This window comes from Drosophila obscura, unplaced genomic scaffold (assembly GCF_018151105.1).
Source record: "Drosophila obscura isolate BZ-5 IFL unplaced genomic scaffold, ASM1815110v1 contig_185, whole genome shotgun sequence".
Taxonomy (NCBI): Eukaryota; Metazoa; Arthropoda; class Insecta; order Diptera; family Drosophilidae; genus Drosophila; species Drosophila obscura.
The window spans coordinates 69,355-84,512 of NW_024542773.1; the positions used below are offsets into that span (position 1 = coordinate 69,355).

The window sequence follows — 15,158 nt, forward strand, 5'->3', positions numbered from 1 at the left end:
ATGGGAATCTTGCTACATATGTGCATGAATAGTTAGTTGTAAAACAGAATTTTAACATTAATTAAAGAAGATTGGGTATACAAAATGTATAAACTCCATAAACATATTGTCGATATGTGTAGTTACCGTGTAGTTACAATGTGAAAAAGGAAATTTTTGTTGACCTTCTTTGCTTAAGCCTTATTTTAGTAATAATGCAGTAAAAACAAATTATTAATATGAGCCAATCTTGTAGAAAATTGATTCATTAGACGGATAAAATTATATTTTTAGTGGTGAAAGTCCTAACTAGCTTGTAATATTAAATCGAATATCAAAATTGAGGAATATGATTTTTCTCGGTATATTTACGATATATTGGTAATCTGAGAGGGCATATGTATTTCGGTATATTTCTGTGGGTCAGACGGGTGTATTTTATAGATAGATCCGCGGTCACACTGTTCTCCAGCTGTTTTTTTTTGCCGCCACTATTTACTTTATTCTATTTATTATTTAGCAATTCCAATTCACTGAGTATGTCACTGTTTCCCGCTTATGGCGGAGCCAAGCCACCTCCAGCCGTCAAAGAAACAAAGACTGAAGAAACCACACAGGCGGCGGCTGCATTCTCAGACGGATACAAAGCCACAGCGGAGGGCTGGAAAACCAACATAAGTTTCGATCTGGGCAATCAGACGATAGCTGCCGAAAAAACTGCATCGCACAGCCCACCGCCAGATACCTCCAGCGAGGATGAGGACACCTCGAGAGAGGTCAGCCCAAAGCCTCCGGAACAGAGAGAAACAATTCCCTTACGCCGACTGGAGTTCGATGCCAGCGACGGCTTCTACGTGGACAAGCGGAACAATCCCAGCTACCTGACGATCAAGAGCCTGGCTCGCCCCTCCCGACCCCGCTACAAACCAAAGCTTGGACGGCTCAGGGATGGCAGTCAGAACTTTAACGGGTTTGTGCATCATCGGAAGGTGGATTGGAAGAGCTGCCGCTATGGCAAAAATGTCGCGAGAGAGAGCAAAGTGACGCCGGAGGAGATTGACGATTTGCGGACGGAGCTCAATGAGTGCAGGGTGCTGGTAGCCAGGGAACCGCAGCAATTGGAGCACTGGATACGGCAACACAAGCTCCTGGGCCGTAATCCGGATAGGGCCAATCGTCTGGCTGTCTCCGAGCAGCAGCTGCACTCGCTGAAACTGGCCCTCGAGCAGCATCCCTCCAACGAGGAGGTTCTCCAGCTGTACATCGAGACGGCCTCTGCCACCTATCCGGCCAGTCAGGTGAGCAGCGTCTTGGCAATCAGCTGTAGACTAATTGTAATTCTTTTATTTTAGGTCGCTCTGTTAATCGAGCAATTGCTTCAACGGAATCCCTTCGAGTACACACTGTGGACGGCCCTGATCATGGCCACCCAGGGTACCATGGCCAGATGCAATGCGAATGATGTGATGCGCATCTACGAAAACAGCATGCGACGCATGCACCTTGGCCACACGGACACCACCAATAAGTTTGACACTCTCGACACAGACCCCATAATGCTCAAATTGTTCCACAACTGTGCACTCTTCCTGCGCCAGATGGGCCACAGCAACCGGATGTTCGCCATGCTCAAGATGGCCCTGGAAATGAATGTGATGGGGCTGGAGGTGGACTGCCTGGTGGCGGAGGCAGGACGCGAGAATACACTCATTGAATTCGAGGAGGTGGTACTGGAGTCTGGCATGCCGCTCCCGGAGATATGGACGCGCGTAGAGCTGCTCCGTCAGGCGTACTGCTATCTGCCCTACCCTGCCCTGGGTAGTAGCTCCGGCACAGATGACGGGATCGATACGGAGCGGCTGGTGTTCAGCGCGGACGTCTGCTCGTATGTCTACCCGCTAAAGTCGCAATGCAATCGCCTGCATCTATATTTGCTGATCGTGCAGGTGACCAAGATTCCCGTCGTGCGCAGCCACTGTCTTGCGGATCGCCTGTGCACGCGCATCAAACAGATTGGCGAGTCGGAAGCGGTCGAGATGATGCTGGCCGTGCTGGCAGATCGTCATACGTACATCTCTTCCGCCAAGTACGCCGGTAACTTCTCGGTGGCCTTGCTCAACCTGGCTCGCGAAATGAGTGTGACGCCCAGCTTTATGCCGCATTTCTTGGGCAGCGACCTCTACGAGGATACCGTCTCCGGCCTGCTTCTCAAGTGCAGCGAGGCCTTTGCCCACGAAGAGAACTCACGCAGGATTTTCATTCTGCTGTGGTTTCGCTTTAAGCGGCTCCTCCTGGTCATTCGCAAGCTCATGCAAAAGCTAACCGAAGAGTACCTGAAGGAGGCCCGCCACCGCATCCGACAGCTGCTGCGCCAGGAGGAGAATCGTGAGGTCGCCCGTTTCTTCACGGAGCTGGCCATGTTCGAGTTCGAGGCTCTGGAGTGGGACAGCGATCCGGCGCCAGCGTTTAACGTGTTCCGGCACGTAGTCGACTGGCAGAGGAGCTCCGAAGAGAGCCTCGTCAATCCAGATCTCATGCACGTCTACGTTACCTACGCCGAGATGCTGATCTCGCGCAATCATGGGAGGGATGCCCTGGAAATGCTCGTGTGCGTATGCCTGCAAAAGCATGCACCTCTCAACCCGGAAGAGACCGCCGATAAATCCGCAGCCCTTCAGAACAGCATGAAGGTAATCCAGACGGAGCTTGAACTACTCACCTCCGCGGCCCCGACAATGGCTCTGGAGGAGTTCTTTACGTCCAACAAGCTGCTGCTCGGGCTGCGCTGCCACTGCCTAACCCTTTGCCTGTTGAGCCGTGCCGACGAAGCCGATCAGCTGCTTCACGCTCTTCTAAAGGACCACTTGAGCCGAGACAAAGGCCAGACCAGCGAGCGAATTCGGTTCCTGCGCGAGCAGCTGCTGGAGTTGCACATGGTAATCCTGCAGGTGCCAAACTCTGTGGTAGCCAAAGACTTGTCGGAGCCAAGTAAGCCAACTGTAAGAAGCAGCAGGCAACTGGTGCAGCTGCTGGAGCAAGGACTGGAAGAGTTCCCGCGCAATATGGCCCTGCTCGGACGCTGGGCCACCTTTGACAAGCTGCCCTGGTACAAGCAGCGGGCCCGCTTCATCCGCACCAAGGGCGGCATTTTGTCCGTTCTCCATCTGGTGTTAGCTGCACGCTGCCGCTACGTCCTTAGCTTGGAGCAATCTGGAGGACTGGAGGCTGCTGTGGGTCAGCAGGCGCCTCACCTTCATGTCGCCGTCCAGTTAGCGGCACGGAATCGGGTGATACACGTGTTCGAGACATTTCTACCTACGAATGTGAATCGATCGGAGATCGAAGCCGAGCAGTACCAGATACTCAGGCGGAACTCACTTTACTGGCGCTGCTACCTCCGCTGTCTATCCGACAAGTACACCAGCTTTGATCGGAGCAAAGAGGTCCTCCTGACCGCCCTGGACGAGTGCCCCTGGGACAAGGCCCTCTACATGGATGGGGCCATGTACGTTCCGCAGGAGCTGGGACACCTGCAGGACGTAATGATAGAGAAGCAGCTGCGCATCTACGCCATGATTGAGGAGCTGGACATTCTCAGAGACTCCTAGCATCAATATTTTCGACGATTATTGTGCTTTCAGTGTCCCTAGCGTACGTACATCTGTAATTTGTATCCCCTTTTCAGGAACAATGTAGTACCCACAATTTGTTTTATTTGTGAATAAGAAATTGCTTGATATGATAGCACCACGTAAATAAATAAACGACAGAAACGTAAATTAGTTAAGAACTGGCTAGTATTTTAATTTGATAACTAAAGTCTAATCTTACAGCCAGCCAAAGCTAATAGTCGGAGGGTTTGTCAAACAATTTTAGCTGAACCGTTTTATTGAACAATATCTTGAGCGACACCTAATTAATGCACCTACATATATACGTATATAAAAAATGTAAGGACACAGGATATAATTTTTTTTTCAACTTTTCCTAAGTTTTTAAAGTCAAAATTTTACACAAAATACCGCACAAAAACCATCAATTTTGCATTTGAAAGCTTAATATTTTCCAGGCGGAGCATTCTCTGGGAGATTTCCTCAGACGCTATGTGAGTGTATGGCAAGAACTGTCGCAATGGACAGACAAACGAGGGCTAGGTGGTACCCGTCTAAAACGTACCTAGTATACCCATAGAAAAAAAAACTGAAATTTTTCACATACATTTTGATATTACTATGAAAATATTTAAGTTGAATATTTAAGTTAAGATGTTTCATATATAAATTTAATATTTTTCATATTTGAATTTAATATGTTTTATATTAAATTTAAAAATATTGTATATTTAAATTTAATATGATTCATATTCAAATTGAATATATTTAATTTTAACACTAATTAGTTATTATTTTGCCTAAGCGGACTACATTTCATGTCCTCATGGTGTGAATTGGTTAAAGTTTTCAACTAGAAATACACTAGTCAACACGACATTTAGGCTGTGGCCCAAAATGACTTTTTCTTATAGATGGTGGGGGCTACATTTTTTTAGCGAATTATGGTTTTTTTTATGGTTTAGTTTTTATTTTAAGAATTTTTTAAAATCTGCTATTTTTTAATGTTTTTTTTTCAGAGGTAGTGCTACTATTTTTTTTCACATAACTTAAGTATCTTATATTTGGAAGCATAGAACTTTGCAGTTTTGAAAAGCTGAAAAATGCAGCTATAAATCCGACCCAGACACTTTGTATCTGCAGCTTAACGCCTGGAAGATATTAAGCTTTAAAATTCAAATTCATAATTTTTGGCTGTATTTTTTTTTTTTATTTCGTCTTTAAAAACTCAGGAAAAATCGAAACTTTGTAAGTGACTGGGTAGGATTTATAGCTGCATTTGTCAGCTTATCAGAAATGTAAAATTCTATGCAACCAGATTATATCTAGATATAAGATTATATACTTAAGTTATGTGAAAATAAAAGCACTACCTCTGAAAAAAAAAACATTAAGAATATACAAAATTTTAAAAAAATTCTTAAAAAAAAACTAAACCATAAAAAAAACACCATAATTCGCTAACAAATTTTAAACCCCAAAATCTATAAGAAAAAGTCATTTTGGGTCACAGCCTTAATGTCGTGTTGACTAGTGTAATGGGGCAAAAAAGTTTATCTTATAGAAAAAATACACAAAAAATCGGAAGGAGCTCTACTGTTCAGCATAATTATATTAAAACTTAATCATAATATGCCAAAAGCTTGAAGAATTGCACTTAAAAGGCAATTACCGAAGCTAAACGTAGATTAATAACTCGATAAACCTCCAGTTCTCAGACTTGGCTCTTACCGCAAGATTTTCAACAGTGAAGGGGGGTTATTTAAAAGCTCAAGCTTTTTCTTATATTCTAGAATATTTCACAGGTATTTTAAAGCCAAAAATGGTTGGATCGGCTTAGCTTAGCTGTTTTTTATAAAGCACCAGGCATTGCCTGGATTGCATTGTGGACGTCCTTCGTTACAGAACAAATTCCGTGAAGCTCGTCCAAAATCAGTTTTTGTGCCACAAATTATCGATGCTGTTCGCCAAATGATTAAGCAAAATCATCATGTGACATACCGGAAGGCATCTGTATGACGTCCATCAATTAGACTCTTGTCGATAGTTGTAAAAAAATTATAAAAAATTCGATCGTGGTGCTTCAAAGTCTGTGTATACTGCTACACAGGGGACCAATCATGGATATATGTATAAACATGAGGCCGAGAAATAACCATAGTCGACGGTCGTGGTGTTTTAAAGCGAACCAAATGCCACAAAAGTCTTCGTTACGAACATGTTTTAAAGAAATGCTAGCTTTTTTTTTTGAAATTGTTCAACAAGAATTGGTCATTTCGCAACAATTTTGAGAGAGAAAAGTAGAAAGATCATTTCTGATAATTTAATTTGTACGCTAAATTTCTGTGAGTTGTGAGTTTTTTTTAGAATTGGGGATAATCAACGCAAAAGATAGATGGGTGTGTTCCGTGGAAATGTCCTGCTCATATAACGTCCAACAGTCTGTTTGATGGATACAGATTTATTGCTCGTCAAACTACCTTGGGTATACAATTTTGTGCTAGGAAGTTATTTTCCTTTTAATTCGGTTTTAGTATTGTTGTTCTCGTACTTTCTCTTGGAATCACACAATGATGGAAAAAACGAGAAGGAACGTGTGAGTCGCTTCTGGGGACGCGACTCTACTACTACTTATACTCAGTCAGTATATACATTTTTGAGCATATAATTTTTTAGAATTTAAAAATTAAAAAAAAAATTTTTCTGTTATCATCTACAATCTATAGTATTGAGCTCAACAAGACGGACAGACAGACAGACGGACAGACGGACATAGCTATATCGACTCGGCTATTGATGCTGATCAAGAATATAGGAAACGTTTCCTTCTCTGCGTTGAACACATCCACTTTTACCACAAATACAATATACCCCTTAACTCTTTTTTGAGTACAGGTATAAAAACAAACTAGCATGTACTTTGGAGCTACTTTGCGACATTTGAAATATAGTTTGTGATTTATAATTCACTACGATAAAGCTGAGATGAGCATTTAGCAATCATCGTTTAGTTCGATTTAGATTTTTTTGTATTTTTGTATATTTTTTTGGTGTCACAAATCATTGAAATCGAATCTGATTTAATAAGTGACTACTGTGCGTTGCGCTGAAGCTTAACCAGCATGAAATTCAACAAGAAAAACATTCGATTAAATTGAAAATATCCATTGTACTATCATTTTGGAGATTTGCATACGTACGACTCACAAGACTCGCAGGACGTACCTTATGTATCGAATACTTCGGTTAAAAACGGCCTCAAAATATCTGAAATCCCTTCCCGCATATTTCTTCTGCTGGTACGTTTAGTTGTTAGGGTTATACCCATTAGTCGTTGGGTAGAAGGGTATATTACATATGTAAAAATGATTGAAACAATGAATGAGATGGAATTTTAAGACCAAATGTTTTCTATGTATATATGTACATACATAATATTGATCAAACCTACCGTTCGATCAGCAAAATATCAAGCTTGTGCCACTTGCCACATTCATAGCTGCAGGTGACTAGCTATTACAAGCTACTGATCTTTAGAAAACCATTGCAACTAGCAATTACTACACCTAACAAGGAGAAGAAACCTCTAAAATCCTCTCGTTGTCGCAGGGGTTTTAAGATAGTTCCGACGCATCACAAATAAATCGGATTAGCGGGTATCTTGTCGTCGAAGTCTTGGCTAAAGCGCTCTTCGACTTGTTATTATTTTGATTATGCTATCGCAAGATTACAAAATAAAACGTATCATCGAAATGTGGAGAGGGGAGAGAAAGGCAGGCACTCCTTCCTATACCCAGGCTCCAAGGGTGCAAGCGGGATGGTTCGACTGTTATCACACATTTGGAATGTTGCGTATGCGCCCTGTCCGCCGTTCTCGTTCGCTGCTTTTGGAGACTCCAACTCTAGTTTTTTGGGTGATGAGCGGTGTAGGGGGGATGCCGAAAAGCTTTACTCGAACGGAAAGCTGTCTGAGCCAGACGTCCTGACCCAGCCTTAGGGATTGCCTTGCTTGGACTTGGGTCTCAGTCAGTCGGCATCAGTCCAAGTCCAACGACGCGTCGTCGCTTTGCTTAGGCCCTGCTGCAGCGGATGGCGAGATGGCGCCTCCAGCATAGCTCGCTTTTCCATAGTTTTCTCCAGTGCAGCGCGAACAACAGTAATATCAAAGGCAGCAGCAGCAGCAGCAACGGCATAACACTCATCCGCTCATTAAAAATATGGCGTTGGGCAATTTTTCTTTTCCCATTGTCGTTGCTGTTGTTGCTGCTCTTTTCCTCGGCAAGCTTTATGTGTTTGTGTTTATAAAATCGGTTGTTGGTATGGTGTGGTGATTGTGGTGTTGGGGTTGGGGTTGGGGCTGCAGGGAGGCGTACATGGTAGAAGATTCAAGCGTCAAGTTCATAGACTAAACAGCGACAAACTGTCGGGCTGCTCTCTCGACAAAGCTTACACACAAATAAGCTCTCTCCCTCTCTCTCTGTCGCTCTTGCTCTCTGCCTCTCTGTATAGTGTAATATGCCACTCAATCTGAGCGATGTAACGGCTTCCCGGCCGGAAACCTTAGTCAAGGTCTTCTTGACGACATTCATCGTCGGAGCAGCTTTTTGAAGGCAAGTTGTTGCTTTTCACCGCTCTCTCTCTCTCTCTCACACCCTCTCCCTCTTTCGCACGACCGTTTTGAGAAAACGTTGAGCAAGCTTTTTCTTGTACGCTCTTCGCTCTCCGCTCTCCTCACTGTCGCTGGCTATGCTTTGCTCTGCTCTGCTCTGGTCTGGCCTGGTCTGGCTGATTAGTTTAGTTTGTGATTTCAATATATGTAATTAATTTTTGTTTCTGTAGCGGCTCGGGACGGACGCGTCGCGACGTACGCTTGTTCGGTTGGTTCACTCGAATCGCTGTTTCGGTTTCGCTGTTTCGGTTTCTCTGTTTCCCACTCTTATTTATTATTACTATTATTATTTTTATTTTTTCTGTGAGAGTGTGTGTGCGTGTGTGTGTTCGTTCAAGTGTGAGTGTGCCCCTATCTGTGTGTGTGTGCTGTTTCGGTTGTTTCGAAAATGCAAAGAACACGCTCGAGCAGCGTAAATGGCGGCACCCAAACGCTAACCAATGGAATTGGAATATCAAACAGTGAGACCAAATCCCCAAAACAGAGCAACAGAGCAACAGAGCAAACGGCAACAACAACAACCACATCAGCACCTGAAACACCGAAGCACCAAAATGGTTGCACTGCTTCCTCTTTCCCATCCACTTTTGTTTTGGTGCCTGTACTTGTATGTGCATGTGTTTGTGTGCTTTATGTTAAATTTGAAAAAACAAGAAGAATACGAAGCAAATGTGAAAATATTTCTAAACAGTAGGGAAATGATAGATATTACAGGCAAAGCTCTTTCGGGCGAATATACTTGAGCGAAGTGTGTGCGTCTCAGCGAGCATTCACTGTACAAGACAGTAAATATGAAACGTGAGCATGTATGTATGTATGTATGCATGCATGTATGTGTGGGAATCAGCTGCGCGCGCGCCTTTTGATCGTCTCGAAGGAGCGTGATCGAAACCCGAGAACTGAAACCTGGAAATGGCAAGCACTTTTGCCAGTTACTGTCTGAGGCTTAGGAAATGTTCAATTCACAAATTCCCATTGCCTGAAATACCATAAAATCTGCTTAGCCAACGACAAAAGCAACAACTTCAACAACACACACACACAGAGGCCGACAGAGGCAGATACAGATACAGATACAGAGCCAGAGCCAGAGACATACAGTCACACAGACACAATCAATGAGGCAAGACAAAAAAGAAATTAACATATTAATGAATTTCCAGTTTCTTTTTTTGGTTTAGTTAATTTTTGTATTTTTATTTTTGCCTCTTGACAAAATAATCAAACCAGAGACTCGAAAACTCTACCGACTATAAGGATACCCCACGACTGAATTAACACCATTCAAGCCCGAATTTATGCCCTGTCTTTCCCGTTTCATTGATTTGAAATACTTTTGTGTTCGAATCTATCAGTTTTCAAACTGCCTAACATTTCGGAATACGTAATATGGAATATTGAAGGCAAAGGAAATTCTCTTTGTTTTCCCCTGAAATTTTGTAAACGGCTATTCAGTTTTTGTATTCTTTGGATCTCAGAATGGCTATGCTTATTCGGGTGATAAGAAGAAGGGCATTTCCATGTGCCAGAGTGTCATAAGAAGCCACAAGCCAACATTTCATATCTCTCGCCTGATGGGTGTACGAGATCAAGGTGCTCATTCTGATAGCCGCACGGACAAGTGGAGTGTAGTATGAATACAGTGTGTATACAGTTTATGGGGTCGCAAACCCTTGAACTTTTCGGGTACTCAGCTTCCCTACAACTCAACTCAACTCAACTCAACTCAACTGAGAATAAGGAGATAAAAGCTAATAATAATGGCAAATATTACAGTTTTTACGGGCAAACTGAAGCAGTAATAGCAAACACTAACACTTTTCGAATGGCTTGCCGTCCAATTCCGAGTTCCGTTCAATAAAAAAACGTTTGGTTTGGTATTTTTTTTTTCTGTCGAATTTTTTCGTTTTGTTTTTTTCAAGGTTTTTCTTGCGTTTTTATGTTTCTTTTTTATTATTATTTTCGCTGGCTCTGCTGTTCCCCCTGTTGTTGGACTGTTGTCCGAAATGTGGCTCTTGCCTGATGAGTGTGTGTTTTGTTTTGTTTTATGTTTGATAATTAATTTCTGCGTCGCATGTCTCGCAAAAGTGTTGCCGGGGCGCGAGCAAGAAGTGGGGGATATCGATGGGGATGGGTGATATAGATGGGTAAGGGTATGGGTAAGGGTAAAGGTATGGGGGCTGATGTTAATTTTGATGTTGGCAGTTGCGTCTCGTGGAGAGTGTTTCAAATATTTTTAATTATAAAAAATATATACATATATATTCATACATACATACATATGTACATATTTATGTATATAAATAAGTGTGATTTCTTTATAATTTTTTGATATTCTCTCATTCACACATGATACATACATACGTATGCATGTATTATTATATTTTTTTTTTTATTATTTTTTGTTTTTGTCGCCTTCATACAATTTTTGCTGACGTCGCGTCTGAGAGAACAGCCAGGCGGGCAGCACTGCTCCACCGTTCAGCGTTTGTCTGAGCGCGGGAGAGAGGCATACAGACAGGCAGACAGACGAACGAGCGGCCAAACGGACGGTTGGAGAGGGAGTGAGTGAGAGCGAGAAAAAGCGAGAGCGCCGAGAGGCTGAAAGCTCGCCATGGAAACCGCGTAGAGCAGGAGGCGCAGACAGCACAGCACAGCACAGCACAGAGCTCGAGCAGAGCCAGAGCTGTAAACGGGCCGAGCAAAATCTGGGGGCCCAAGAAAAGCCGAACCTGTACTGGAAGTAGACCTTAACAACCTGAGCAAGCGCAATTGATAACCTAACCTAGACAATAAATTGGTTCTTTTTGCCGTATAGCATTTCAAAGTGAATCGTTTTGAAAGACCAACTGCAACTCAAAGAAAAAGTAATTCATCATATATTTATTCAGACTTTTGGTAATTTGTTCATCGTGAGGATTTTTGGTTGGCATTGACATTGTCTGAAACCTAAAGGCTACGAAATCTAGCTGTTAATTATTGAACTTCGCCAGGGTATTAGGAATGAATAACTGTGTAGTGTGTAGTGTTGTCGCCTTATTTTAAAAATTAACTTAGTAATCAACAATTATTTGAAACGTTTTGGCATCAGTGGAATGCATTGACTGCCCACAAAAGAATCTGTTGATGTGAAACTTTTACAATTCGGAAAGTCTGCCTTTTGCGAAACAGTTGGCAATCTAATTTGACGCTGGTTGCGTCTGGGGCTGCTTCATCATTCACATGCAAAGCGATTCGCCCATGAATTGGGCGCAATCAAATCGATCGAGCAAGAACGCTGAACGCTGAATGCCGAAACTGCCAAAACAAAGGTTTATCGATAAATCGAATCTTAATTGGTTGGAGAATTTTAGCGTGGAGAGAGAGGAGGATAGCTTGACGCCATCTTGGGATGGCATTCTAATCGAATCATTACTATATAGTCCAGATCGGTTTTAAGTGGGGGTTCTATTTAAATTTTCCGCGTATGCGTATGCGCAATTATGGCTACGGTACATAACGCATACGCCCAGTATGCCCCTTTTCGGGTAGGTTATGTAAAGATGCAACAATGAAGCATGGGGCAGAGATCAAAAAGCGCACGGAATTTAGCTTGGAACGTGCTCAAGCCACAGAAGCACACTGAAACCTCAAATGACCACGTTCTGGGTCGCCTCTCTCTGCCGCTCTATTTCTCGCCTGCTCTCCCAGTTCCCCCCCCCCCTCGGGTGTGCTACTATTTTTGGCCAGCCACCACCTGATGTCCCCCAATGTTAGCAAAAACAGTGGTCGACGTCAGCGTCAGCACTAGACCAGGTCGAGGCAGGCGGCAAAGACAGACTCTGCAGGCGAGAGCGAAAGAAATCAAGAGAGTGAGCAGCCAGTTGACACCGACTCTCAGGCAGAAGTGGATGGGACGGGAAGAAAAAGAGATAACGGTGGGAGAGTGGGAGAGGAGCGGAGCGGAGTGGAGCGTAGCGGAGAAGCTGGTGAATGGTTTTCGTCTCTGTCTGTGTCTGTGCGCTGTGTGTGATTTTTGCTGTTTTGGGGAATGGCGCGTAATTCCTTTCGCTAGCTAACAGGACGTGCTGCTGGGCGTGGGGAGGGCTACGCGTGCCGCAATATGTATCTTTTTTTGTGTAATCGTATAGCCTCAGAACCTGTATCACATTCAATTAAATTGAAGATGAAATTGAAGAGATGAACCCATTAATGAGATTCCTCATATCCAGATCCACCCGCAGACCACCCCAACCCCCCCCCCCTGATCCTCTCCGGATGATCTATTTTGTCAATTGTTCCGCTATTTATAAATCAACCATCAACCAAGACAGAGAGAGAGAGAGAGAGAGAGAGAGCGAGCGCCAAAGCGTCGTATACGCAATATTGCGTATACGCCCCACAGTTCAAACTAAATCTAATCCCATAGAACGGGGGGCGTCGTGGATAGCAGCGAGCGGGGGGCGGGGTGATGATTTGATGTAACTTCAACTATTAGAAATGTCAACAAACCGACAATGGAGGGGGGGTGGGGTGGGGATGTCGCCGGGCTGGGAGAGGGGGCTAGGGGGGCATGGGGATGGGGTTCAGCAAACGTCAAGGCAAATTATATAATTTATTTATTTTGTGCTCTCGCTGTCGTTTCGTGCTCTGCTCTCGCTTTTGTTATTCTTTTTGATAATCCCTCAACACACTACCGACCCTCCGCCTCTCTTTGCCCGGCCCTCCCTTCACTGCTAAATTGCTTTTTTGCCTTTTGCTCGCCAACATTTTTGTTGTTCTCTTACTGTCTCAATTTTTTTTTTTTTTTTTTTTTTTTTTTTTTTTTGAACGAAGCACTTGAATTTATTTTAATTTTTTTTCTACGTCGCGTCTGAAATGCAAATATACCGAGTGCAAAAGCACACACACGGCGATGGGCGGAGAGGGAGGGAGAGTGCGAGGGAGGGAGTGAAATATGTGGGGAGAAAGAGATCGAATCGCAGAGTGAGACAGGGAGAACAGAAAAGGTTTTTTTTTACATTACATTTTAATTTTGTTGTTGTTTCGTGGCAATTACTGCCCGCAGTCGGGTGATTGACCCGGTCCCCCAGATGCGGACCTCTGCGAGTGAGACAGAAACAGATACAGATACAGAGACAGTGCAGCATGTGGGTGGCGCGGAGGTGGGTGTGGACGATGGGTGCAAGCTAGTGCTGCATGGAATGGCTGAATGGCTGGTCGTGTGTGTCGCCTGTCAACCGCAGCACAAACAATAGCAATTGGAAATATTCACAAAGATTTTTCCGGCGTGCGTGCCATGTCTCCGACCAAGCAGGACAAACAAACAGGCACCAACTAAGCACAGTGCCACCTCCATGCAGTCAACCAATGAAGGAAACTAAAATTTTAAGCGACTTTAGTCAGTGGGAGAGGTCTCACTGTGGCACTAGAACAGACACACGCACTTGGACGAACAAACACCCACACGCAGACTGTCGTCTCCAGAGCTCGGCACACGCCCACCCACACTAGGCGCCTCCCGCTGCGAAAACATCAGTGGCTCATGATTCAGTTGTCCTTGCTCCACTCATGCATACATATAGTAGTACATACATACATATATAGTACATATACATATATGTTTATGGGTGTGTGTGTGTGTGTGTGTGCAGAAGTGCGTGCTGTCTGTGTGAGCTTTTTCCAGGAACCAGAAGTTAAGCAAAAAGAAGCAAATAGTCTTATCCCCCAAAGGAGATGGGTACACTCGTATTTGATTTGGAATGGCAAGCGCCACTTGAGTTTAATTCACACAGCCAGACAGTGTTGTACTACATCCAAATACAGTCAAGCGATAGGTACTCTACAAACTCGAACTATACATAGATATGTATGGATTTAATCCATATTCGTGATTGCCCTCTGTGAGATTCTCTCAGGTGTGAGAATTTTCCTGCAAGCCAATCTGGTGGTACTTATTAACTGACGTAGCGCCTGCAATGGCCCCTACACACACCTCTCCCCACACCTCTGGGAATGGTGTTAACTGCGACGCGACTCCAACCGGTTTATATTTTCGTAAAAAGCTTCACGCGAGCCACAAAACAATGAAATATAAAATACAAAAACGAATTTTTGAAGCATTTAGCAGCAGCAACAGAGGAACAAAGCAACAAAGCAACAAAGCAACAGGTGACAGCCCCAGTTCGATCAACCAAAACATTTTTTGTTGTTTCTTACCCGTGTTGGCTTTTTCGAAACACAAATTTAAATATGTGTGTTCGTGTGTACATGCAATATGTATATAAATTAAAGTATTTATTTAATTAGCAAAAAAAAACAGACGCAAGCCGCAGCAACATCCAAATTACATTTTAATCAATTTTAAAGAAACCCACACAAATCAAAAGGGAGGCGAAGTCTCTCCCGACCCGCAAATATTTTTTGTTCCAATTGAAATTAAATTAAATAAATTCAATTATTTAATATACAAATGTTCTAATTTTTCATCAAGCGCATATATGTACTTACAAACATGTGTAGGGAATTATATTATTTCTAATCAAATAAACGCAAAAAAAAAGCACATGAAAATTCCATTTTAAATGCACTTAAAAATCTATTTAAAAATGTTTTCTCTGCATCGAAGTTTTTTTTGTTTTCCTTGTTATTTCAGTGCTCGTGTGTGAACATGCCATAATACATAATAAAGTCAACAAAAAACGGAACAAAATAATCATTAAATAAAAAATTCTTTTTTAACGCGCTTCTTTTCTTTAGCAACAATCATTGAACACTTGCTGGAAGCTTGGTGCGAAAACAACCGCAACAAATCCAACACCAAAAACTACCACCAGCTGTACAAATATTTAAACAACAAAAATATAAATAAAATATACATACATATATACAAATTATAAAAAGTGTGAAAAAGCAAAAAA

At 43.1% G+C, this 15,158-nt stretch overlaps 1 protein-coding gene across 1 annotated transcript; it reads left to right on the forward strand.

The window, feature by feature from the left end:
- The first annotated feature begins 440 nt into the window (after window positions 1-440).
- Window positions 441-3,665, forward strand: LOC111077490 (nuclear exosome regulator NRDE2). Its single transcript, XM_022371787.2, has 2 exons — window positions 441-1,277; window positions 1,332-3,665. The coding sequence occupies exons 1-2, from the start codon at window positions 519-521 to the stop codon at window positions 3,585-3,587; spliced, it is 3,015 nt and encodes a 1,004-aa protein (XP_022227479.2). The 5' UTR covers window positions 441-518; the 3' UTR covers window positions 3,588-3,665.
- The last annotated feature ends 11,493 nt before the right edge of the window (window positions 3,666-15,158 follow it).